Here is a 27,047-nt window from a genome sequence, read left to right as displayed (position 1 = left end):
AACAATTGCGTTGTCCATACATATATATATATATATAAATGAATAACATCTCAATATTTTATGCCTAGATTGTTATATTGATATGAATTATACTTGGACGAACGACATGAATGAATAGATGTTTTATATATGACAATACTGATAATACTGTCTACGGAGCATTGCCATCAAGCCATTTATCGATCATAGATACATATTTGGTCCCTATGACGATTTATTGCTTTGTGAATCGGTCTGAAGCTCACTAAGCATAAATCCGAACACTGATCTATCGAACATTATCTCTTTCATTCGACCCTTTATCACATTTATCAATCTGATGATATGTATGTTTTTAGATTCTCATCTAGAGAATAGAAGACTAAGATGTGCATCATATATACAGTAAACTCTGCTGAAATAGGAATTCAGATTTCGAATGTTGTACATACAATCTTCTGTAAAAGGCTTAAATTTCAGAAAATAAGCCAATTTTGATTCTTTGTCAATCTTACGAACTAAGTCCAGACTTCATGACCACTTTTGTCCCAACTGGAGAGGCTCAGAGAACTTCGGTTCTCATAGCTAGTAGACCAATAGTGAACAAAGTGTTAGTCCAATTAACAGTCTGAAGATAGTTAATCGTGATTGAACGAAGTCGCTGTAGTTCGGACCTAGTTTCAAGACACTGATGAAAATGCGTGAGATTGAACTACAGTGTCTTCGATTATTAGTTCCAACAGCTAGTCAAGTTCATCCATAATAATAGGGTACAAATATACCTTAGTAGCAGAGTTGACTGAATATTTGAATTCACCATGTTAAGTACACTAAACATTACCTATACACGGAAGGCATTGTCACGACGCGTTAAAACACGTAGCGATCTTCCACGATCTCGAGCCACCTTGTACCCGTAGACTCAACCAATCATCAACGTTCTTTACCAGACACGAACTTGTGTCCAAGTCATCCATTTTATTGCTCGCTACATCGGAGGTTTGTGATATAGACGACTGCTCTGTGATTGTACTCGGACTATAGTCGGTCGCTACAAATAGAATAGAACCATTGTTAGATAGCCAACGGCTACTCCGCATATCTATGTGTTCTAAATCATCAATTATTTTCAGATAATACGGTCACGGTGGCCACTTTCATTTGCTTCGATCGCGACTATTTCCTGACATGTATGTTCTTTTTCTTAATCCAATCAATTAACACAGTCCAATACGCAAGATATAATCTTAACAAATTTCACAGACGTTTTCCCTGATTTTCAACTTTTTTCTTACAATATTCCCCGAATATTCCCTGACTTTGTTTAAGAAAAGAAATTTCCCTGACTCTACCTTGATTTCTAGTTAAGTGGCCAACCTGACGATTTATGTTGCTAAAACGTACCCTTTTCTTCGGTCATTTTCCCGATTCTGGGCGGTTGTTTCATGAGTAATTGCGTAATACCGTCCAAGTATTTGAAAACGTCCAGAGAAAGAACACTCTGCTTGACCTCGGTATTTTCTATGTAAGAGTCGAGCCATGAGATGACGTAATCGAAATCAATTTTCAGTTGACACGCGCCGTGAAGACTGCAATAGAAAATAATATAACCATCATATAAACATATCGTAGTCTTATCATCATCTTAAAATAGCCATCATCTTAAAGTGTCCAACCTACCGGGAACAGAACAGGGGGTTTCATTTTGCAATTGAAATTTACATAATTTTCTTTTTCAATCGAAGTGCATAATTGGAAATTTCAAATGCAGTTTTACAATCCTCCATCAAGTCTGAACTGGCAAGCAATATGGTGTTTATTGAAAAAGAGCAAATTGAGATCCCATTTTGCATAAAAAGCAAAGATTTCTGGTAGTCATTAACCCTTTTTTCAGTGTTGACTAATCAATACCTTAGTGTTGGAGATGATTTGCAAGTTTTGAAAAATTCCACCCCAGTGTGTTGAATAACGGACGTACAGCTCTTCGGTACATTGTTAGTTACTAATACGTGGTGTACTTAGTACAGTCCATTACTGATTTATACACTGCACTGAAAGGGTTTATCATGTACGTACTAGCTTTACATACCTGAACCTAATTCTTTCCTTCAGTATAAAATCTGTCCACGCTTCGCACATTTTAGAAACGGCTACCGAAATGACGCCGAGTTGTGATGTGACCTTTAGTTTTTCTGCGCCGGCTATAACCGGCTCTAAAATAGCGTTTAAACCGTGTCGAACGTATTCATTCGCCTCAGTCGGAAATTCTGTAATGAAAAAATACAATTTAGAATACTTGAGTATTATTACTAAAGCACATAATCAGGGTGGCGCCACTTTCCACTGATTGAATGTTACAATTCATTCATTTTTCATCGAATCACGTATCCATAAGAAAAACAAGTGGTCAATATTATCTGAATTTCGCGAAATTTTTTCTCAAATTTTCCTGAATTTGCCAGGTCAGTGGCCACCGCCTGATAAGCTATTTCATTAGTCAATCATCAAAATTACTAAACTAAGTAATGATTAAATTATATGAATGGAGCCATAGAGACAATATGGGGATCTACTGAGGTTTTCGTCATCGGAAATGTGTAATTGTTTTCAAGCGAGACACGAGGAGTAAATGACCATTCATGAAGAACATATGCATCCACTGGGGAGGGCGTCAAAGATTTGGTTGCGTACTTGTGGCTTGACAATCAGCAAAGTTGTACACATCTACTTTATGAAGTGAATTGACTGATTATGAATGCAATCGAGCCCGACATATGAATAGAGATCTATAGTTTTTAAAAGCCTATAGTAAAACCAGCATGAACAGATGAAATCAAGGTTTCAGAGAGCAGATTACTACTATTTCTACATGAAACTTTTTAATACACCCTTAATTGCGGAAGAACTTCAACAATGTGTACCACGGAGATGTCTACAGGTCTACAATTACCATATATAGCATCGACTTTTTTTTTTACACTGACTTTTTCAGAAGGTGACAATGAATATGAATGTGCGCCGATAAGATAGGATATGAACTAGTGTCACAATTTGGACTTCACGAAAGCGAACTACGTACACAACTTTAATTTTTGGGAATCTAAACTAATTCTCATGAATACAAGGAGATAAATATAGAGATAAATATTGGAGTGTGTGTCGGAGGTGAAAAACAACTGGACACGTCATTACCCTCCGTATCAATAAAACCATCTCCTTCTGAAACACATGTTTATATAATCGATAAAATCTGCCTTATCGTTGATAATACACAGAACCCAGTTCCACAGTTCTGAGTTAAATTTGACTCTAAGAGTTAAAACATTGAAAATGAACTAACTTTAACTCAGAGTTAACTCTAACTCACAACTGTGGAACCGGATCCAGAACTGCATGTTGAAAACGCTATTTTTGTTACGCGCAGGGGTCAGATTGATGAACTCTGGGATCTTAGCAATTTTTCACATCTTCACAATTGGCATAAATCATGTTATTTTTCACAACAAAATAAAGGGATTTTTCACATTTTTTTCCCACCATCAATCTGACCCCAGTAGACGTAGTTCTTTAGGGAGTTTCTGTAGAAATATTACATCTACATAACAAGTGAGAATTAGATGGATTGAAATGCCCGTATTGATGACCATGTCGTACCTTGATTGTTTTTCTGTCTCCAAATTTTTCCGGTTGGCATTGCATCGGAGAAAAATTCAGTCGCCGTGTCGCTGATCTCTTCGGAGAGTTGTTTCATACACGCTCCAGATAATCGCTAGGTAAAATAAATTGCCCATGGGCAAAGTGCGGTTACCTTGAAAGCTTGAGGTTGTTAGGAGTAAGGGGCATTGCTTGCTTGAAAAATCTTTTTAATTCGTGACTTCAAAGTTCTAAAAGTTTATATTGTATTTTATCTTTCTTAAAGAATTATTTTGAGGTAAAATGAGCAGCAGATAATATCACTGAAGTATTCAACTTCACAGAGAGAATTGCTTTAAGATGGTGAAATATTGGATGATCGTTTTACCTGTAAACTGCCGCTAAGATCGCTTAAATCTTGCCAAACATCTCGTAGTTCGGTTTGCATCAAACTATCTACGTGCACCAATCTGCTACCTTTAGAATCGCAGAGATTCTGCGTCATATGAACAGCTGTTGAAACTTCATCACTCAGAAACTAAATACAACCAAATAATAGAATTATACATTCAGTTCTGAAGCGTAAACATACAGTAGACTTTTCATTTTTGTATCTCTGATGAGGAACTTTAGTCAGAATGAATTTTTAAATCATCAACTGATGTGGGTTCTGCTGTCATTAACTTTGAAATACTGAGATTAATACCAGTCTACCGGTAACACAGTACTCTTTTAACTCAATCAATTTGGACCAGTAGAGGCAATATTATAGAGTTAAACAATGGAATTTGATTCACATTTTGTTGTGATTCGTGTAGGAGTTAAGTGAAAGCGTTCGAGTTACCGGTAAACAGTCTACCGTATCGTCATTTGTTGAATTACGTACTTTCAAATCACTCTGAGTGATTAACAGGAATGGACCAATGGAATGTGTGCTGAGGAAGCCATGTGATTTATTCGTACACCACTGTAACGCGTTCTCGCTCGATTTCAAAATTCGCAACATCACCGGTAGAAGCAATGGAAGTTGAATCATACGAGATATCATCACTTTACCGACGCTCGCCCCTAAAATAGAATAAACAAAACGTCGTCAGCTGTTTAAACGTTATACGTTCAACCATAGAAAAAACATAGTCAATTTATCATAACAGAAGGTTTACGTAAATACACGATTCGTGATTCAAACAATGACTGTCTGCCGCACAGCGTTACAAACCTCTATCCGTGGCATCGTCTATACATTGTTGAATCATTTGAAGCGACATGGACATCGGCTGGAAACTATCTCGCAGTTTTTTACCCGTTTTCGTACAAAATTCAGCATTTACGAGTGGAGTGGGATAACAATGATCGACTACTGAACTGGCGAGACATTCTCCAATACCTGAATGAAACAAATCATACATTATCTCCTATAACTAACTACAAAACAGTCATGAATCTTTCCGGGGAAACTGATTTTCTAAGACTGATCATTTTGATGAGCATTATTTTCTGCTAATGTTTTATTCAATTATTAATTCCATTACATAAAACATTAATGTCATTATCAAGTATGTAAACCACTCTGAGAGGTAGTTGAGAGTGGTACAGAAAATAGAATTACTATCCATTTCCACGCGTCCTTTATAAAGATAAGTGGTCTTTTTCACTTTAACCGAGAGTTGGAGGACATTCTCTTACCTATATCCCAAGCAGTGAAAGCAGCATGTGCTTGCATCCGTTTGGCTACAACTAACAAATGTGGAATACAAGCGGCGGGAAATAGATCTGAAACAGAAAAATATCTATCTACTACTAGGAAAATATAAATTTCATGGTTCATGGTGTGAAATGAGATTCTTTTGACCTGCGGATAAAAATTAGGACGAAGATTTTATACCAGCTCAAAATTATCTTAGTTATTGTTATTATGCCGATAACTCAATTCTGACTGGCTTATTTCACATAAGCCCTAGCGCATGTAAAAATATAAGGAAAGAGTTGGAGGAATTAGAGCAGAAAATAAAGTTATACCAGTTTCATGAAAAGTTAAATTGCCAATCTCCACTTTCTACGATGAAACGTACCTTTATACGATACCTGTTTCACCATCTGTACAGCCATGATGATAACAGTCGCCTGACAGTAATCAATATTACCGAACATTTTCTCGGTGAAATCGACCGGTCCCCACGAATGAGAGAACAACATGTCTTGAAGATGATTACCGAAACTATGCCACAACATGTCCCAGTAACGCTGCACGAGGTGCGCTTTAACGTTTGAATCAGCGTTATCGCCCCACGAGACAGTTTTTCGTCGTTTCGGGCCGGGCGGAGGTACGGCGGTAGTTTGCGAACTGCTCGAAGTCGGAACCGTTGATTTCGATTTGTTGAATGGTCGTTCGGCGTGCACGCGTCCGTGAGCCGTTAACGGGTTGCCTTTTTTCACCAGATGATTCGTCGACTGAAAGACGATGTTCAAAAATTGAACGGTGAACTCGGTTTCTTTCGCCATGAATTCTAACAGCGGTCCGGACTGCATCGACAGATCAGGCGCGCGAAGATCTCCGACTTTCAGGAACGTATCGCTTAAGCTGGTGCGACTGCCGGTGCAGCTGTGATAATCGGACGTATCAGACGGCACCTGATGCTGCAGCTGCGGCTGCTGCGTCGTCGACAACGCCGAATCGCTTTTACTGAAAACCGACCACGAATAATCGTGAATTTTCGACGATTTGAGCAACGTCAGAAACTCGTCGTTGTGAAAGAAGAATCGATAGGCGGTATCAGCGACGAATCGAGCGTGCGTCTCCGCGATCGAATGCAAAAGTTTCGAAAACGTGATCGATTTCAAATTATTCGGATGCATAATATACGCGAGGTCGTTCGATTGTTGCGCGTGGAATTTATACGCGATGAAATCTTTCGGCAGTTCGATTTTCTTCGAAAGACTCGACTGTAAATCGCTGGATTCGTATGGATGGATGTGGTTGGACTTGATGAAACCGAGAATCGAATTCAGTTCTTCCATACCGCGCATGACGTTCCAAATCTGCGTCTGACTCAGCCGAGACATATCGATATGAGCGAAAATATCGACGCCTAGTTGCACGAGTCGACTCGTCCACCACAACGCCGTGTGCACCATTCGTTCGAACGTTATTCGCACGAATTCCATCTCGTGACCGAGCGTCGCGAGTTTCGCGCCGAGCCAGACGTCGCGGTGTAAATGCTGCTTAACCGAGTTCCAGTGAAATATCTGCAAGCGTAAATCCTCGCAGATCGGTCGCAAATGCTCTAAATTCGACTTGCCGATTTCGGCGTCCGTACAACTGGCCGTCACTTTTTGCCAGGTGACGTACTCCTCGGCGACGAGACCTTGTAATTCTTTAATAAACGCGGCTAATGATTGTATTCGACAACAGTAATCTCGTATTAACTCTAATCGCGAGCGTTTTTGCACTAAATTACGCAATTCCAGATAATTTTTACCTAAACGTATACTTCGTCTACAGTGTAGAAAATCGCTACCTCCCTGATTGCGTAAACACACGTGGTTACCCGGGTTACATATACGTAGAATTTTCTGCATCGATTTCGTCGTTTCGCGCGCGATTTCCGGATCAAACGTCGATATTTGTAAAATATCCTCGTCTCGCGAAAGACTCGAAGTTAACGGCGGATTCTCGGTTTCTACGGAATGTACTTTGCCAATTGATCGCAGCGAAGGTCCTCGACCGGCCATACTTAGATCTTCAAAACTACCTGGAAATAGAAAAATACATTCTCTATTAAGAATTCTAAAAGTGAAAAGGAATCTCATTACTTTGTCCTGTTTGATCTCTTGTCAGTTAAGCACAGGGGCTCGTATCAGAGTTGTAGGTAATGTAAAAACGATAATCCGTTAATCAAATGTCTATGAAGAGTAGGCCCTATATAAAATAACTATTAGGCCTACATTGGATAAACAGATTATCGTTTTTACATTACCTACAACTCTGATACGAGCCCCTGTGCAGTTAAGAGTCCTCAAAAATCACAGGCAGGTTTCTATTGAACACCATCAATATTTTCAAGAATCAATTGATTTGGAATTTATTTTAGCTCCTCTGCCTGGCTGTAAAAAAAACAAACCACTTTTAATTGATCGTTGGTTACAAATAGGCCCATTTACCAATGGATGTTGTTCAAAAGTTACCTGAAATTAGAATGTCTCAGGGAAGCATGAAAGAGCGAGATGATTACGTGGTAGAACGACCAGTTGTTGAATATTTCAGTTGTCAAAACACACATTTAATTTCACAGAAATTTTTCTATAGGTAGCCATTAATATCAAAATACCCGTCATGCCGCGCGCGAACACGGTCACATGATGAACAAAATGGCGGCGCCCACGAAAAACCCGGAAATTTTGAAAAAATTTACATTTTTCCTTTATGTTGAGGGAAAGAGATCTCTAAGTGCAACTGTTGACAGGAAACAAGGATGTGTATTTTTTCGATGTCGTTTAGCATGTGTGACACTCAGAATATGTGAGATAACTTGGTTTAAAATGCGTTTGATAAAGCTAATTGTCAGTAGTGTGACACTGACAGTACTGCTCGCTCGGTAAATGGTCTAGCTAATGCTGCCATCTATGCGAGTGAGCTCATTTAAATTTGAATTGGCTATTCTCGCGAGTATATTACCGCGGATATATGCAAATCATTCCGCATTCTATGCAGTACTGTAAGTAAGCAGCGAGGCGAAACACGAAGCCTATATCAAGCCACACTGGCAGGGTGGGACAGCTGGAGTTCTGCAAGAAGAACGTACAATACATTTACCAATATCATGGATATACTATAATTTTTCTTAGATAATTCGGAATAATTTCTCAAAAACTGTGCTAAAATGTCGCTTATAGTAAATGTCGTGAGTGCTTCTAACTTGCCAAATATCGAAACATTTGGGAAAAGTGATCCATTTTGTCAAGTTGAATTTCTGGGTGAGTTGTGTGTGTGTAATTCTTGTTCTACTAAAGAACTGTTACATTACTTAAAAAATTGTTTAAAAAAAAATCTCCTTTGAATTTTGAAATAATTCTATAATGAAAAATTCAAGAAAAAGAAGTAGCCTTGAAGTTTTTGAGGGTTTGGGTGAAGTGGTGAATCTCAACATCAGTCTTATGTTTCACCAGTACTGTAGTGTACCAAGGATTCATGGCACAATGGAATGATTTTATTAAACCCCTCCGCCCGGCTCAGATGTTTGAATATAGAAAAAAGACATAAACACATTTCTTGTATTTTTCTAAAATAGGTGTTAAGAAAGATACAAAAGTCATCGATGATGAATTGAATCCAGTATGGAATGAGGTAAGAACAAAATAAACACTGAACTTGTGTCAGTGTAACATGTTGAAAACTTGAGTCAATCGACAAACACTTTTCAAGTGAATTAAATTTTCATGAAGTGCTTTTTATCGACAATGAAAAAGGTTACACCTAAAGTTTCTTAGAACGGCGATGTTTTTGGTCGGTATTTTCGTCATTATCGATGGAAATATATTATTTCAATTGCGCATGTGATAAAAAGATCCTCTGAAATCTAGAAAATTATAGCTAGGCGAGTGATTATGAAAATAATATGACGTCAGAAAATGAACCGATATAATCTGATCAATTGCTTTATTGATCAACTGACAACATTATCATCTTCACCAGAACAGCTGTCGCTATCGCCTGTAGGGAGAACACGGTACGCATTGAAATGAAGATTAAGTATAACTAATATTAACGAGTCGATGAAAATCAATGTGCAGTTATTCCAATCGATACGTCATCAAAACATTCGTGATCATCTGTTGCATTTGGCTGTATATGGATAATACAAAAATATTGTTTATTCGTCGGTACACTCCTTTCAATAGTTTTTGAACGATAAAATATGCCATTTCATTCTCAGGAAGAAGAGGTATTGTTGTCGACCAAAAGAACCTGATGAATTTCTGAACTTCGAAACATGAATTCAAATGATTCAAATATGAAAAATTATTCACATATCCACAGTTAATGAATGCTAAACTATGATTGCTCAATTGTTTGGAGAAAATGATTTTTACAGCAATACAAGAATTCCTATGTGAGAGAATCCCACAATAAATCTATAGTTCTATAGTAAAAGAGAATTTTTTGAGCAATGTTTCGGCTAAAGACTATAAGCCATCACAGGCGTAATAGTCTTTAGCTGAAATGTTGCCCAAAATATGTACTCTTTTAATATTGAACTTTTCATCTTTGGCTGAATCTATTGTGGGATTTCTCTGATATATTCATCTTACACGTATATTGTGTTTGATTTTGAGAAGAATTCATCATCTTTAGTAGAACACAAGAAACCTGAGTCATCACCTGTTTTCGTCGAGGGGTTTAATGATAAAGTTATCAATAAATGCTAACGATTTAAGTATTAGATTTCACACGAGTGGTTTCAAAAACCTGAAGCCAATTCAGTACCTGTTCGTACTGTGGCATAAAATCTATTATAACACATGTTCTTTATATTCTATTGTGCAACTAGTCTCAACAAAGGATTTTACTGTATTAATTATGACTGGATATATGAACAACGTGGTTTTATAACCATTCTGTTTCTGCTCTGATGTCAGCACGGCTGTTTGTCACCAATAAACGATAAAGTGTCGTTGGACCTGACAACTGTAATTTACTAATAACCAAATTTACTGAACAGCGCTGTAAACTATGTTGTACTGCGCGTTACAACGATGATGATGATGGGACTGATCAGGCATTGCGTGCCACATTTGAATTGACTTACAACGACCAGTTTCATTCGTAATTATAACAAATTGGACTGATGTTCGATGTTGTTAGAATTCATATAGCTCTGCCCTGGTTGTTAACAGATTTAGCAAATGATTACACTGCGGGAATTTATAAAGGATTATTGCGGGATATGAATAATTGACGATATTTAAGTTGATTGATGTTGTTCTCGCACCTCCCGATCTCACATAGATTCATCGTGCCTCAGATAATTATCCTCTTTCCAACCAGCCGTAGGAAAGACAACTCAACCCACTTTTTAAGCTTTCAATGAAATTGGTATTTTAAAGCTAACACTCGACAGAAAACTCTTGTGCGTTGTTTGTTTTGCTATTGTATGGGTTTATTTTCTATATTAGGTAACTGTCTAATGCAAACATTGATTCTTTTCGCCCTATATCGTTGTTTAAGATATCCATTTACTCTGTTTTTACACAGAAATTGAAAAACAAGGCCTAATTTAATCAAGAGTTTTGGAAAAGTGAAAAATCCAGAAAACTTAATCCAAATTAGAATTGATGATTTTCTGCATGTAGCCTCTATTTATTATTAGATGAACCTTAAAAATTCACGAAGTAAACTTGCATTCCCAAGATGATGATATATATTTGATTACGGTGATTATCTGGATGAATCTAATATCGTTATTTGGTTTATTCTATAGGGAATTAGTTTGCCGTCTGTAGATTTGCATACATAATAACAGTTTGTCCGAAGTGAGAATATTCCCGAGACTGTATATTTTTGCATATGCAGAAAGATCAATTGTATTTTATTCATTTATTTAACGATATAAGAACCGAAATAGCAATTTATACAACACCATTATATGAGTCCCAGTGAATTCAATGAGCTGACTGACCCCACTCGGTATCGAGTAGGGGCAACATCCTAATGAATCTAAGCGAATTCATGCTGAAAATTTGACAATAAATGACTGAACCCTATTGTGGCCGGTCAACAAATTCACCTAACATATTGAATGTCCTAGTATGAAAGATTATGTACTTTTATGCATTTATTTTCAGAAACTTGAATTCAGTTTAAAGAATCAACCCCTATCTCCTCGTGACAAGCTTGTCGTACAAATTAAAGACAAAGAAACCATTGGACCAAATAAGTATGTACTGATGTTATCAAGATAAAATTCAATTTTCTATAGAAATGAAAATAAATGGTTTTAAACAGGTTTTTTCAGTTAAAAATCTATAGAAATTCTGATATCATATTTATGTTCATTCGACCTACGGAGAAGTGGGAATCGTATTGTAGGCATCTATCGTAAACAGATTTTATTTGCGTCATTGTTACAGCTGGTGCATACAAACATCATACTGGAGTCGCTAGTGCATTTGTGAAATATGTCGGTTCTTTTCAAAATTCGTTTTATGATTTGATCATCTGAACAAGCTACATGCTGAGAGATTGACTCAGGTTCATTCGACCCTTTCATAACCGGATTTCACTTGCACAAAAAAACGATTATGTAAATACCAGAATATATATGAAAAGAGTTCACGTGGGAGTGAAATTATAGACTATGAAGGAAAATTTACCAAAATTATACGATTTTCAATATTTTGTAATTTTTTACGAACTCGAGCAGTACATTTACTTCGAAATCGAATAGAATAACTAATTATTTGAAATAGTAATTATGAACCAACTGAATTAATTTCCTGGTGAAACAACCGATGACACATTCTTACACAGAAAAGCTAGATAAATTGCGTGTTCTCTGAGATCAGAATTCCTAATTGAACATATTCCTTACTGTCTACGGATTGTCTTGTGTACAATCAATACTTGAGACATGTGAAATGTAAATATGTAGTTGTTACATAGGTAAATATACTGTAAGACTATAGATAAATGAATGCCAATTAATATTAGTGTAGACTCTTGTCTCTGTCAGGTTATTTGATTATTCTCCACGATATATTTGCGTATGTTTTGTCATATTTCACAGATTGCTAGGTACTACAGATGTCTCGCTCAAAGATCTGCTCAAGGGTAGTAACTCTATGCAAGTTAACGTCAATCTCATGGACGCGAATGGACGGCCTAATGCAGTAAGTTAACTCGGTACCGAAATGAACACGACATACGATACATCTCCCTAGGATGCGCATATTTTTATAATTAAGTTATTTCTATTACTTTACTGGTTTTGTACACACGTTGAAGATAGAATATCAGTAATTTGTCATCGACAACAACGACAGATGAACTCAATAGAATAGGAAGTCTGAACCATTGCCCGATACTAAATTACATTGCGGCTTGCGACTGAATAATCTGCTAACAATCATTGAGGGTTTTATGTCCTGTGAGAGTGATGAAGATATTAGCTGCTCTCCGAGGCAAAACATCATCTCATGTCATTACAGTCCCAGATGAAATATCGTGAAATATCGCAAAATATCGCATAACAACTGAAATCTTGAATAGTACTGTTTGCGTATGCAAGGTTTAGCGGCTTGAACTAATTCTTGTCCTTGTATAACTCCTTCACATACATTCATGGAATTTTATCTTCGGGTCTGAAGAGCTAAAAGTATGTGCGGGCACACATATATAGACATGCGGGTGTGGCACTTGAGGGTAACTTAGCGATGAACGTGTAACATTCCAGATACAGGGTAAAAACAAGAGACTATAATTGCGAAACTGTCTGTTTTCTGTTTTGTAAGCTAATTATATGATTTGTTTGCCCTACATAGTTTGTATAAGTGCTTAATAAGGTGCTTATAAAGTAAACATTAATACTTTTCCATGTTAATTGGTTTGCGATGTCAAACCGAAGTCAGGATAACAACTTTCTTTTCATGCCCGATTGATAATATCGATGGGATCTAGTTGTTTAATTTATTTATCTACTCCCAGGTGGCAGCACTTTTTGGAACAATCGGCCCACCTTTTTCATGCCAGCTGGCAGCGATCAAATCAATATGAAAAGCTGGATCAATATCTCAGTCAATGGATAAATTCGTTAATGCTTACTCATACACTTATACATGTTGAAATAAGAATGAACTCATGACCTAAATTTCTCCAATCATTGTTTTATTCCTTATTAAGAGGTTTATCTGATATGGTCAGTTAATGAAAATAGAAAAAATGACTGTCACTCTAATCTGTTCACTTGAGATATAAAAATATACATAAATATATATATTGACAATGTTCTAATTAGAACAACTCAACATATGGCGACGAGACTACAGTCGAGTTGCCATGGTTACCATTCACTGTCGTGTGTGAACAGTACTATCGGGGAAATAATGAAGCAGTAATTTTTTTCCATTCAAAAATGATTTTTTATCAGATTTGATGTGACACGAATATCATATCCTTGCCCTAATAAACTGAAAGAATAAGAAGTTGACTGATTATTTCTTAATTCTAGGCAACGGTTAATCTTGTGGTCACCTACAACGCTCCAACAAACACATCTTCAAAGGGTGGCGGAGAAGGTAAGGAAGGTCGGATTTTTTTGGTAAAGATCGTGGCCTTACACGAGAAGAAGTAGAAATATAACAATTACTAAATGATGATTTAATGATTTATCGGTGCCGTATAAACTAACAAATATATGTAATGTGTCTATCTGAAATCTATTTTCAACGTATGCAGTGTCTAGAGCTATCTCTCAGCCAGGTATAACTCCTAGTTTAATAATAATATGTGTACTGTGTGTGTGTTGTGTTCTTGCATACTGATCTGCTGCTAAGGGACTACAAACCTCGCTGCATCGCTACATATCTATCACTTTTTAGTGATCAGCCGGGGTGAGATAAAACTCTCCGGGGTATCATTGATTAATCAAATCTAGACCTAGCGAAGATAATTTGCCATTAAGAAGCTATGGATATATAGTTCCTTAGTGGTATTTAAATCCTTGTCGTGTTAAATGTTGTTGTCTTCTATGGTTTGTGCTTATTTGATTAAGCAAATTTGTCTATTGCACTTCACATATACACAGAGTAATAGTCGTCATAAAATGTGTGTTTCAGTTCATTCGCTCGCTTGCATTCATCAGATTCCTTCATAAGAGGATCAGGCTATAATTTAGATTTATTGCCGTATCACTTCAGTAGAAATTAAATTGTTTCATTACTGACATTATTGCGACTTTCGAACGATCAAACTACTTTCAACCTTCCCTCATTTCCCTATCGTACAACCACATAAGCACCTAAAAATGAAGCTTAGCTTTGAAGTTTCTCTGATAAATTTTACGCTATCCTTACATATGATGTGTACTAGAATTACATCCAAATCCGTTTTTCTACTTCATGATTTTCTCTCAATGGTTTTGGAACGCGAAAAATGATTTTCTATAATTTGCTTATCTCTGTGTGTTTTTTTATTTGAGGTTGCAGATGATTAAATGTACTACATCAATAATTCTTATGACAGCCATTTTTATATTTGACTGATTAATATTCATAATAATGGAGATTTTTTCCAATTCTCAATTTAAATCGCATGTACATGTCAAACAGCAGGTATAGTTAACGAATTTCCGCATAGAGGGCGATAGTGACTTGCTCAGCTGGTATGATAATGATAAATTCCACAAATTCGTGCCCACAAAGCCTGCACAGGTCCGCGTTAGCACTCGCGCCTGTGTGTGAATTGATTGTGTGTAAATAGGCTAATTCTATTTACTTGTCTAGAACTATCCTAGATATGAATTAGACCAGACACTATTTAAAAAAAAACGTTCCAAAATAAAAATTGTTCTTGTTCTTGTACTTGTTTAACGCACCGGGTATATTACATTTATCCATAATATTATGATGTGTCTTTGGCTGAAAACTGCTCGTTATCTGTTTATTCTTCATGATAAAATCCAAAATGTATACATTATAGCCATCCATAAGTGGATAACGATGCAATTTCCTGATTAGAATTGCAATGGAATCAAAATCAAAATTTGTTGATATAGTTTGCCAAATTGATAATTAATTCAAAAATCATACGTAGAGTAATATGTTCAAGGGAGTGATATTTCTGTAACACGTTATTAAAGCCATCAAATCGTCGGGTTAAAACAGTGCATTTTAACAAACATTTCTGGATGTATTTTTTTTAGTATGAGAATAATGAATGAAAAATATTTTTAAAGTTTTTTTACTAAGATCTCACTTTTGAAAGATTGAGATTTCAAACCTAAGCCGTGCACCGGGAGCGTAAAACTATTTTCTAAAAGATACTTTTCCAATTTAGATAATGATTTTTAGCGAGTGTAATTTTCATTAGCTAATTTTCATGATTGATATGTAATAGGGGTAACTATTGATGATGAAGGTGAAGAAGAAGATGAAGAGGAAGATGATGACGTCGATGAAGATGCGCCGGGAGTTCCGGGCGAGCCTTCGAAGAAAAAACGGAAAAAGAAGAAAATCCGAAGGAAACTACGCAAATCACTCTCATCGAAACCTCAAGATTTCCAGGTGAGTGTTTTAAAGATTGAGACCCGAAGAGGAACTGGCTGCAGTTTAGGTGTCCCTTACCGAACCCACCGAACCTCAAACATTTAGTAAGATTAGAGCTATCTCTATCTGATTCACGAATGAGTGTCTGTTGTAATAGTATTTACCAAAAGCATGATACCAGTTTTTGAGTAGAAAATTATCCCAAAAAAAAAATACATGTATTAATATAAAAAGTGTAAAAACTTCAGAAAATAGTGATTGAATTTACTCACGGTATCTTAAATCCATGATAGATATTTAATCCACGAGGAGAGTTTTATAATCCATGAGATAAATTTAATCCAATTTCAGCCAAACTGACTTTCTGACCATATTCTACCTGTAGAATGTGCACAGTGGCACTCTACTCATGGTTTGCCTTTGGGTGCAAAGTGTCCCATGCCTAGAAATCATGCTAATTTACATAAATTGCTTCACCAATTTCTATAGGCAGGTTGGCTATGCTTCAAAATTATATAATGTCCGTGGTAATTACTTGACCAGGTACATGTGACCTAGCCAAACAAGAATGAATAATTTACTCAATAATAACTTAATAATAAATCCATGGAACTTTTATTGAATGCATTTGAAATAGAATACTATAACCCACAATATATAATTTTTCTTGAAATGATTAAATTGAAATAACAAAAGCTGAAATTAAATTGTATGACCCTCCCCAATTTCGGGGTCGGGTAGCAACCAAACAATCCTTTGCATTCCATGATTAGATAGTCAAGTTGGAACAGAAATTATGATAGTTCGTTATCATTGTCCTGCCCTGCTCTTGCATATTTAATCTATATTCAAGAAATTTAGGATTTTCCAAGAGAAATTTATGTTCTTATATTGAGTTTAGTTTCTTTTTAGCATTTTTGCTTCAGTTGTTTTTAGCAAAGAATTACATGTTTCCTAACTATATGAAAAACTAGGAATTGTCAATCATAGGAAAGGATCAAAGGGTCTATGCATGATTATTTGAATTAAGTATGAATTCAATGAAATTTGCATGTGTGAATTTAGATGATGATCAAAGATGATGATATAGCATATTTCAATAATTTTAACCTTAATGTTTTCTTCATTAATGAGAGTATCCCAGTGAAATATGCTTCTTTCATTGTTCGCATTTGCAAAGGATTGATTTTGATTGGAATGGGTGCATACTTGTTAATCTCATGGTCATTGTTAATCTCATGGTCATTGTAGGCGGTTATTTTGTTTGGGCATGTGTTAAATCTCAAATCTTGGACATGGTTAAAATATAGAAAAAATCTATACCGCAATTTGCCAGCTGTGCATAAGTTAATATAGTTGTATTAATATCAGTGAGCCAGTCAGTCGGTAGATTGAAAACTGTGAGTTTGATTCAACTGTGAAAGCTGCGATCATGCTGTAATGGACGATGGCTAACGATATTAGGTTTTTGGAGAAATAGATACAAAACTAAGGAAAAATAAATAGTTTTTCGTGAGGAGATTTGGATATTGTTTGAAAACATCGAAAATTAATCATGTCGAAAACCGGGGAAGCAGTCAAGGAACCCGTGAAAGAAGTTAAAAAAGTCGCGGTTGAGTCAAATCCGCCACAAAATCCACCGCAAAAATCAGAAGTTAAACCATCAAAGCCAGCTGAAACAGGGGGTCACAGTAAAACCAGTGCACCCGCTGCTGTGGAGGATAAAAGTGATTCGGAATCTCTTCAACTCGAGGAAATATCTACGAAAAAATTGAGTAAAACGGTTCGAGTTACTCACTCAAAAAAACCGAGTCAGTTGTTGAATAAAGATAAATCTACAGATTGGCAAGTATGTAATTAAGTACTTGCGATTATTTTCCGTTCTTTAAAAAAGTCTGGGAATAGTCAGGGTATTTTGTAAAAAAAAGCTAAAAAAAATCTTGGAAAAGTCGTGGAAATTTGTTGAGATTGCTGGATCGTGCATAAAATCATACAGTTTCCATCTATATTTGACATATTTGACTCGGGTGTTAATTGATTGGATTCTTAGCACATCAGTTAGAGAAAACACATTGTTAAATGCATCTTTCTGGTTAAATATTGGGTCTTTATAATATTTGATATTTCACAGTGATGTATAATAATTGTTATAGACATGATGCTTATTAATCTAATATTTGCTAAAAATGTGGATAGTCAATTTTTCGCTAAGATATTCCCTCTAGGTTTTTTTTTCTTTTAATTTCAAAGTACGTTATATTAGTTTGATTATGTAAAATACGGTTTTTGGTTATGGAGGATTTTTCTGAACATGTTGGGATTGAGAGTGGAGCCTTATATATATTTCAGATACAGAAATGTACATTAGTTATTAAACAGGTGTTCAAAATTAGCCTGTTGCTGAAGCATTTTAACAAACATACGCGCATGCATATATTGAATCGATATATTTTAAAAAGTTAATGGTTGTTCTTATTTTTATGTGGCCGATGTATTTTCAAAATATCTATTCCGACCGTTTCGTAATGCGTTGAAAGATATTCATTAATGTCATCAGATTCACATTGATTTATCAAAATAATTTCATGTTTTGTAGATCAGAGTCAAAGTTCTGGAAGCGAGACAGTTACAAGGTGCAAACATCAGCCCTGTGTGCAGGATACAATGTTACAATCAACACAGTCAAACAAGGGTTAAAAAGTCGACGAATTCGCCGTTCTTTAACGAAGTTTCCTTCTTCAATTTCTTTGCATCTCCTGCAGAGTTATTCGATGAATTGATTAGTTTCAATGTAAGATTTTGCATATTTTATATTACTTAGTCCATGTTTGAATTAATGCTTTCGGTACTGAAGGTGACATGCGTAGCTTAGCTAAACCCAATTCAGCACAACAACTTACTATTTAAGTATTTATTTGATTTATGTAGAAAACACATATTTTGAATTAAATTAGATTTGTATGCATTTATCATCACACAATGTTATACACGAAAAACAAAAGTGATTTATCATTCTCTAAATGATTAAAAATTCAGTATAGTTTTCTAAGAAGTATTATGTTATGTATGTTTGTTTTTTCGGCAACTTTTCTACGCTATTTTATGTTTTTTATAGGTTTATAATTCCCGTAAACTCAGGTCAGATGCTCTTATCGGAGGATTCAAGGTGAGTACCACTAATAGTCTCATTTTATTTGAGTTCAAATTGACTATTATGATACGACTGATGAACATGCGTAATTTTTTGGTAATTTGAATCGCATGTATATGAGGCTTCATATTTCAACATGTGTTTTACAGAATTAAATTGATTAGCCTGCAAATGGTAGATGTGCTATAATGACAGTTTCATGTATATCAATTTTCATGAACACAGTTTGAATCTCCTGGTGAAAATTCTTTTATTGATTGTAACTGAAGATTTGCCCCGATGTATATTATTATTTATTAATGTACTATTATTTATTAATGTACATCTAGCATATGACTATTGGATCTTTTTTTTTCAATTATTAAATTGACAGAATTTTACATCAATATTCAATTGGTGAATCAATAGATACTTCTGGTTTTCTATACCTGTATCTTTCAACAAATACCATATGTACATGAAAATACATGTTCTCAATTCAATGACTAATTTCAGCACACTTATAGCAGTAAGGTTTGCTGCACACTGCAGTAACATATTTTGTCGATATTAGTCACTTATCATGGGCAAATTGTTTCCAGACCATATTTGAGGGTAACTACTCATACAAAGGGCAACCTCTTCAGACTATTGATTGTTTTTAGTGGATTCTGAGAGGTTCTGGTCCATAGACATGATCCATAGGGCACTTTTGACTATATTTACCGATACAAATTCATCGCCGATCCACTCCTCATAACATGAAATGTCTCAAACAAGTTTTATATTGTTATTAGTGTTTTTTAAAGGAATTCCTTGTAAATGAAATGATTTTTCTAATTTAAAGTGTGATATCGGGATGGTCTATGATGAACCGCAACATACTTTGATGAACAAATGGCTTTTACTCAGCGACCCGGATGACACCATGGCTGGAGCGAAAGGTTACCTCAAAGTAATGGTAACCGTAATGGGTCCCGGAGACGAAGCTCCGGTAAGTATTTGCTCGTTCAAATTATGACGACAGCAAAAATCAATACAGTATTTGAAAATAAAGTAAATACCCAGTACGAGCTATGGCTATATACATGTATGTCGGTTGTTGATATTAATACAAAACGTAATAACAACTGTTACAGCTATCACGCTGTTTCAAAATGATTGGAAAATAGATTGCGCCTTGATTTTACGTTGTACCTGATTAACCCCCAAAAATCTCATTTTTAGAGCTCAAAATCAGTGTCGCAAGATGACGATGAAGATATTGAGTCGTGAGTATTCGATCATAATTATCAATCTTAAAACTGAAGGAAAAGCTTATAAATATTCAAATAATTGTTCTCCAAAATGAAATGAATGTATTTGGATATCTATTCTTAGGAACTTGCTCCGTCCAGCTGGAGTTCAGCTACGACCAGCCACATTTGTCCTGCGAGTATTTAAGGCAGAAGACTTACCACGAAGTGAGTTTGATTCTCTATGATTAATAATGTTCTTTAACATGAACATATTGTACGGAGGTGTATATTTCAAATATTTCAGTGGACTCGGATTTTATGCAAGGCATGAAGAAATTCGTTGGAATGGGTGATGATAAGAAAGAACTTGTTGATCCTTATGTTATATTCTCATTTGCTGGCAAAGAGGTAACGTAAGAAATAACGTGGAAGCTCTTATAGGTTTTATCATGTACTAATTTGTCAAATGATGATTCTAGGTACGAACAAAGATCATGTACTGTAGTGATCATCCGGATTTTAACCAGGAGCTAAGGCTTGGACTGAGGGTAAGTCTGTGAAGCTATGGATCATTGTTTCAATCGCTGGCATCAGAGCATCAAACATGGCAAGACAAACCTTTAAACTGATTTTATTTTCCTCTCAGTTTCCGTCAATGTGTGAAAGAATTAAACTACAAGTCAAGGATTGGTAAGGATACATTTTAGATTTTCAAACTAATTGGCGTAGGTTTGGCTCTTATTGACAGAAACTTGGTAATGATATAATGAATATTTATAGTGATAGACGAGATAACTTAAGTCATCAATGTATTTAGATAATCTAACTTACTTGACTAAATAGTGTGCAGTGTAGTTACATGCTAATAATTAGTGAAAAAATCTTTTAACAGAATACAGTTTTAAATCTCTTAAATAATCTTTTATATATCATCTTCTATACGTGTTTGAAGAAAATCTTCTATATTACTATGTATTTCTGCTTTTTAACTGGTGGTTTGATGAAAAATGTGAATATATTGCATCGGCTATTTAAAACGAAATCCTATCCAAATTTTACTCATATTTCATCAAATCCTTATTTGAAACCAGGTCCATCGGTTAAGGTAGCCCTAGTGGATCCTCGGTATTTTTTACCATCTCAACTGTATCATTCTGATATATCTTTGTAAATTTTTTATTCTCGTCTATGTGCATGTAGGGACCGTTTAACTGGAGATGACACCATGGCAACTGCTATTGTAGATATCCGAAACTTATCGGCTCAAGGGGATTATGGTTGGTGATGGTTACTCGTATAGTTAGAAAGATCAGGGCATATCCAGTTACTAGTACAGTGAATTTTGCAGCATACCAGACAGAAATTATCCATAATGCACGTCCTTAAAGTGCTGAAATAACTGTTTTTCGCGTTATTGATCGGTGTGCTGGTTTGTAACAGGTGTCCGTATTTTGCATCTGATACTCCTATTCAACCAACCGTTAAAATCTGACGTTATAGCTCAACAAAGCAGCTATTTGAAGTTTTACTACTGGATATGTCCTTTCACATAGAATACGACCCGTTACACGGAGATATCAGAAAAGACTTTCTATTATCTCTGTGAGATTACTAATTAGATTAACAATCAGAACACAATGTTGTTCAACCTTGTAACCCTCTTGTATGAATATTTAACTGATTTTGTTGCAGTCACATGAGTATAACACAGATAGAAGTTATGAATGCAATGTTGTTGTTTTTTTTTTCATAGTTGAATTTCAAATTTCCTCTTCTGAATGACGAGCATGATGAATGTGCTTATTTGGAAATAATTAGAAATAATCAACAGATATACATTGTAATGTATATGTTGTCTTCATGTAATCACATGTACATGTACATACATTTACTGATCAACTTCTGTTGTATTGTATATCATGTTATTACTTCATATGAAAAATTTTACACATTTTCTGCAACTGAATTTCGCATGTACCCACTTGTTATGATTCTCTTTATTGATATATACATACCGCTTCTGATACTGTACTGCATGGTTTTCAACGCTGCATCTTTTAAACTGATTCCAGTATTCAATTTTCATGCGGCTCAATTAAAAAAATCATCTGAATTACTGCTATTTATAAGAATGATATTTCTATGATTGTTTCAGCAATTGTTCTTCGACATAACTTCTTAATATCTTCATTATTATGCATGACTAATCTCGTGTTGATTCATCTTTTTTTTCTGCTGCTACCAGGGACCGAATGACGGAAGATGATCCTATCGGAACAGCGTATATCGCTATCTCACAGATTTCCGCACAAGGCGATGGGGGTGAATTTTCTTTTTTTTCCTAACTCGTCCAAAAAAGAATCGTTCTGTAGATTTTAGATTAGAATTTAGATTTTGCTTTTGACATGCGATATTTACGCGCAGATTTGACCACGAAATATCTTCTAAACTTAAAACATTAGAAAATCTTTGTATTTCATGTTACGATATAAATTTCATATTTAGAGAGAGATAATGAATATAGTAAAGGTATCGTTAAATATGAGTGAATCACATTTGAATTGAAAAACACATTAAATAAAAAACTAACACACAGAGATGAAAAGTGCACAATGCTCACAAAATTACTCACTTTCACTATCGAAGAGATAAATATGACAATTAAATAACAATGTTTCATGTGTGTCTGTGTGTGTATATACAGATGATGATGATGATGATGATGAAACCGAAGAAGGTACATACGGTTATATTGCTTGAAAATTTCATCAAACTTGATTTCCATCAAATCATAAAAACTTGAATAAAAACAAAGAATATTTACTTTACCTGCTGGTGATATACACTGATGCATGTATTGGTTTAAAAAACTTTCTCAAATGAATTATTTTTCAAAATCTATAATCAATTTATTCAAACTCTCTCATCAACACTTCGGTACAAAGATTATAGTTTTATTTTCTACGTCCAATTATATGTGCATGTTTTTTTCTAAAACATCATCTCGGTCATTTATTTATTTTTATGATATTTTTCCCTGAATTGCTGTATTTTATTACCATCAGCTGTTCATATGAAATAGGTACCATCAATAAGTCTTAAAATTCATAAACCCTGTGATATAACTAACGTGGATTCTAATGTGTTCCTGCTGAGTCACTAATATAAACGCATAATTTTCACATATATAACTACTTGTTCCATTCAAGAACAGATTGTAAAATTTTCATGCTTTCTTTTACATTTCAAATGCATTTTACGGTGAGCAATATTTTCCGTCATTGCAATTGTGCAATTTTCGAAATGACTTCGATTTTTATTTGAAAAAAAAACAAGAAACTTGATATAAGATATAAACAAATATTTTGATGCTGTAGACATCGATATTATTGAAATCATTGATGTCATTTGATATGATAGACAAAAGGCAGTTATGTAATTTGTTGTCTACCAGGATCTTTGTTGATATCTTTCTATACCTCCACTACATATCGGTAATGGCCTTAGTCTTTCTCAGCTGTATGAAAAATGAAATGTTCAGGTCTTAAGTTTTCATTTTTGTGTCTCTCAAATTTCAAGTATTGAAAAATATGCTAAAAGCCAATGATGTACTTTTGCAGTTTGTATTTAGCTATCATAATTCTCTTATTTATATCGTTCAGGGAAACATGGTATATATAATATATATTTTTTACTAAATCTCTGCTTTGGGTGTTGAGCATGTGCCATGATACCCGAGATTAGAAGTTACAAAAAGTTAGGATAAATCCTATGACTCCTTTGAAGATTTAAGTCGATCACAAAAATACGTGTCTTTTTGATACATATCCATTTTGTCCTTAGCGTATTACAAATATTAGTTTTACACCAAAAATTGATTGCTCATCACCAGCTTTATCATCCACATCCCACATGTAGTTTAGAACATGGTTAGATTTTTTGGTACATGAGTCCTTGGCACATCGGAACTATACAAACAAACAGACTGGCGTCATTATGGATATATTGAATCAGTCATTCCATAATCAATAGCTTGACTACTTACCTTCGGTAAAAGAGTACCCAAATGACACATAATATTTTTTCATGGCTTGAAAAATATCAGCAAACAATTAGCTTTAGCGTTATAATAATCGGTCAGATGATTAGTAAAACATGTTTTGACACGTTGCATGGCCATATAGAATGAATTGATGCTAACACATATCCTTTCCTCTTTCCTTTGTATTTTTGCTACTTTGGATTCTAACAAACTAACATAAAAAACAGGAAAAGGAGACGAGGGTAAGAAAATAATTTGTCACTTGAACTGAGAGGTGGTGGTGGTGTGATTATCAATATGAAATAATGCTACATTTGTTGGGTTTGATTTTGGCATTCGATATACATTTATATTCTAGAAAATTGCAAACTTAATCAATTTGTTGCAGGTTTCTTGCCATGCTTTGGTCCATGTTTCATTAACTTTTATGGCTCACCAAGAGAATACTCTGATTTACCTGATGAATATGATGACCTCAATCTTGGGAAGGTAAGATGTATTTATAAAACCATTGACCTTTAATTATTCATAAGCCTTTTAGGTATTTCTAACCAAATTTATTTTGGAATCAGGGTGAAGGCGTGGCGTATCGCGGGCGAGTGTTGGTTGAATTGGCCACAAAATTGGGTGAAATGCCTGAACTTGATGTCGAAGATTTGAACAACGATTTTGTGCTACGTGCTGCAGTATGTTCCGTATTATAGCTACGATGACTCTTTATAAATGCATAGTTTACTCTTTCCATTGAGAATTATTCATTTCCATTTCTAGAAATTCTTACGAAGAAGAAAGTATCGACTTCATGTGGCCTTTTTGAATGCTACGATGATAACGTCCATAGATTCGGCTGTTGAGTTTGAAGTCAGCATTGGTACGTAAACAAAACATTGCAGAAGATAGTAGAATTTCGCAATTTGGAATTCATTTTGGCACTTGTCGATGTGTTTTATAGGAAATTATGGCAATAAGTTAGATGAGAATACTCCTCCTTGTCCGTCGACTACTCAACCAACAAATGCGGTATTTGATGGAACATTCTATCATTTCCTACCTTGGGGAAATACAAAACCTTGCACTGTTGTTGATTCACATTGGGAAGATATCAGCTTCCGTCTGGAGGCATTGAACATGTTATACAGAATCAGCGAACGTCTGGTGAGAATTACAGATTTTAATTCCAGAAATATAGTTAGGATACTTAAGAAGCCTACCGGCTTATTGACCCTTTTGCTTGATTTTCCAGGAAAAAAATATTGAGAAAGTTAAGTTGGGAATAAAAGCTAATCTACCGACTCCAGAACAGGCCCAGTTACTTATATCAGCTTTAGACCAGCTTGTCATAGACTGCACGTAAGTTTATTCAGAATTGAGCTACTGAAGTTGAGCTTGAAAATTTAAATCTGGTTGAAATCGGATCATGAAAATAGTTTTCATTCTGTTCCGTTTCTTCCTATTCTCATCAGGAAAAAACTGCCCGAAGTTACTCCTGGTCAGTCTGTGCAGAACGACCTTGACCGAATGTTGAAAACGCTTCGTGAAAACGAGCTGAGATTCATACGAAAAGAGGCGACAAAACTGCGAGAATCGGCGACCGATGTCGAAGAGGCGATGCACGAGATGGAGAACTATTTACAACAGTTGAAAAATGTCACAATTGAGGTTTCTATTTCTTATTCTACATATCAACTTTTCACCTTACCTGTATAATAATAATCCATTTCATCTATGATTGCTCGAATCCACTTTTGAAATAGAATCTGATATATGATCCTTGTTCTTGTTGTTATATATATACCCGGTATATAGATGTAGAATAACTGGATATATAATGTTGGTTTTTGATCAATAGGACAGTGTGTTCGTAATACGTAATTGGATGATCATTATATGTACATTGAATGCCACTTATGTGAACCTACTACTCTCAGACTCGACAAAACAACCAGTGTCAATATGATTTTTAGAATAACTTAGAAAATAAAGATACCATAATTTTCTTACTTTTTTGTCGTGCTACAAGTTAAAACTACGACACTTTTTTGTTTTCAGCCTCAAAATAGTATGCCAGATGTAGTAATTTGGATGATTTGCGGAGAGAGACGCGTTGCTTATTTCCGTATTCCCGCCTATGAAGTTCTTTACTCGAATAACCCTGAATTGCGCGGTAAAAACTGTGGCATCGAGCAGACAATATTCTTGAAGGTAAGAAGAAAAATCTTGAAAACTGTGTCAGGGTTATGATACAGGGAACAGTAAAGTGATAGACATTCTGGTATTCAATTAAATGTATGCTTAACAAATCATCAATAGCATGTTTTCTTGTGCTGTGTTCGTCTGCAACCATCATTCGTGTTTCTCCTGTAGGTCTATTTCAGTTATAAATTAAGATTTCGATAAAGATTCAGTTTAAGTTTTCGACAAGTTGAGATCTGCTATTTTCTTATGTAATGAGTACAGTTTGACTTAAAAATATATAATGATATGTACCGGTAAAGATGATGAAAGAATTAATGTAATATTAAGCTTTTGAATTAACATTTTAGAACATTTTGTTCAGTAAACCTGGATATGTTATCTAATATCGGTTTAGTTCCCCTGTGGCGTCTTGTAGATTTAGAATCAATGGTATTTTCACAATCAAGTTCATTTTAGTGATAAAAGCTTGCTTGCGTTGTTTCATTCGTTGATCATTTGTAATATTTCCATCAATGGTGATTTGCTTTCAGTATCCAAGTGCTAAGTCGGTAAGATTTGGGTCTGCATTATC

General features: G+C 35.2%; 2 protein-coding genes across 2 annotated transcripts in view; one reads left to right on the top strand and one right to left on the bottom strand.

The window, feature by feature from the left end:
* Positions 1–51: 51 nt before the first annotated feature.
* Positions 52–7,913, bottom strand: LOC141900888 (uncharacterized). Its single transcript, XM_074787944.1, has 10 exons — positions 7,798–7,913; positions 5,685–7,364; positions 5,299–5,385; positions 4,832–4,999; positions 4,499–4,680; positions 4,001–4,150; positions 3,634–3,748; positions 2,069–2,246; positions 1,384–1,568; positions 52–1,030 (listed from the first exon to the last, which is right to left on the bottom strand). Exons 2-10 carry the CDS (start codon positions 7,342–7,344, stop codon positions 840–842), a joined length of 2,916 nt encoding a protein of 971 aa, XP_074644045.1. The 5' UTR covers positions 7,345–7,364; positions 7,798–7,913; the 3' UTR covers positions 52–839.
* A 432-nt stretch (positions 7,914–8,345) lies between these two features.
* The window catches only part of LOC141899784 (myoferlin-like), a 36,899-nt gene continuing 18,197 nt past the window's right edge, over positions 8,346–27,047 (top strand). The window contains exons 1-22 of the mRNA XM_074786307.1: positions 8,346–8,586; positions 8,901–8,956; positions 11,455–11,546; positions 12,396–12,498; positions 13,836–13,902; positions 15,722–15,888; positions 18,467–18,661; positions 18,986–19,036; positions 19,848–19,994; positions 20,228–20,271; positions 20,381–20,463; positions 20,543–20,646; positions 20,718–20,786; positions 20,885–20,928; positions 22,484–22,560; positions 24,669–24,769; positions 24,853–24,966; positions 25,052–25,151; positions 25,233–25,435; positions 25,524–25,630; positions 25,744–25,939; positions 26,330–26,482. Coding sequence (XP_074642408.1) covers positions 8,493–8,586; positions 8,901–8,956; positions 11,455–11,546; positions 12,396–12,498; positions 13,836–13,902; positions 15,722–15,888; positions 18,467–18,661; positions 18,986–19,036; positions 19,848–19,994; positions 20,228–20,271; positions 20,381–20,463; positions 20,543–20,646; positions 20,718–20,786; positions 20,885–20,928; positions 22,484–22,560; positions 24,669–24,769; positions 24,853–24,966; positions 25,052–25,151; positions 25,233–25,435; positions 25,524–25,630; positions 25,744–25,939; positions 26,330–26,482 — 2,367 coding nt within the window. The 5' untranslated portion in view covers positions 8,346–8,492. The remainder of the gene's footprint in view (positions 8,587–8,900; positions 8,957–11,454; positions 11,547–12,395; positions 12,499–13,835; positions 13,903–15,721; positions 15,889–18,466; positions 18,662–18,985; positions 19,037–19,847; positions 19,995–20,227; positions 20,272–20,380; positions 20,464–20,542; positions 20,647–20,717; positions 20,787–20,884; positions 20,929–22,483; positions 22,561–24,668; positions 24,770–24,852; positions 24,967–25,051; positions 25,152–25,232; positions 25,436–25,523; positions 25,631–25,743; positions 25,940–26,329; positions 26,483–27,047) is intronic.

This window comes from Tubulanus polymorphus, chromosome 2 (genome assembly GCF_964204645.1).
Source record: "Tubulanus polymorphus chromosome 2, tnTubPoly1.2, whole genome shotgun sequence".
In the NCBI taxonomy this organism is placed as follows: Eukaryota; Metazoa; Nemertea; class Palaeonemertea; order Tubulaniformes; family Tubulanidae; genus Tubulanus; species Tubulanus polymorphus.
This window is presented reverse-complemented; position numbering and strand designations above follow the sequence as displayed.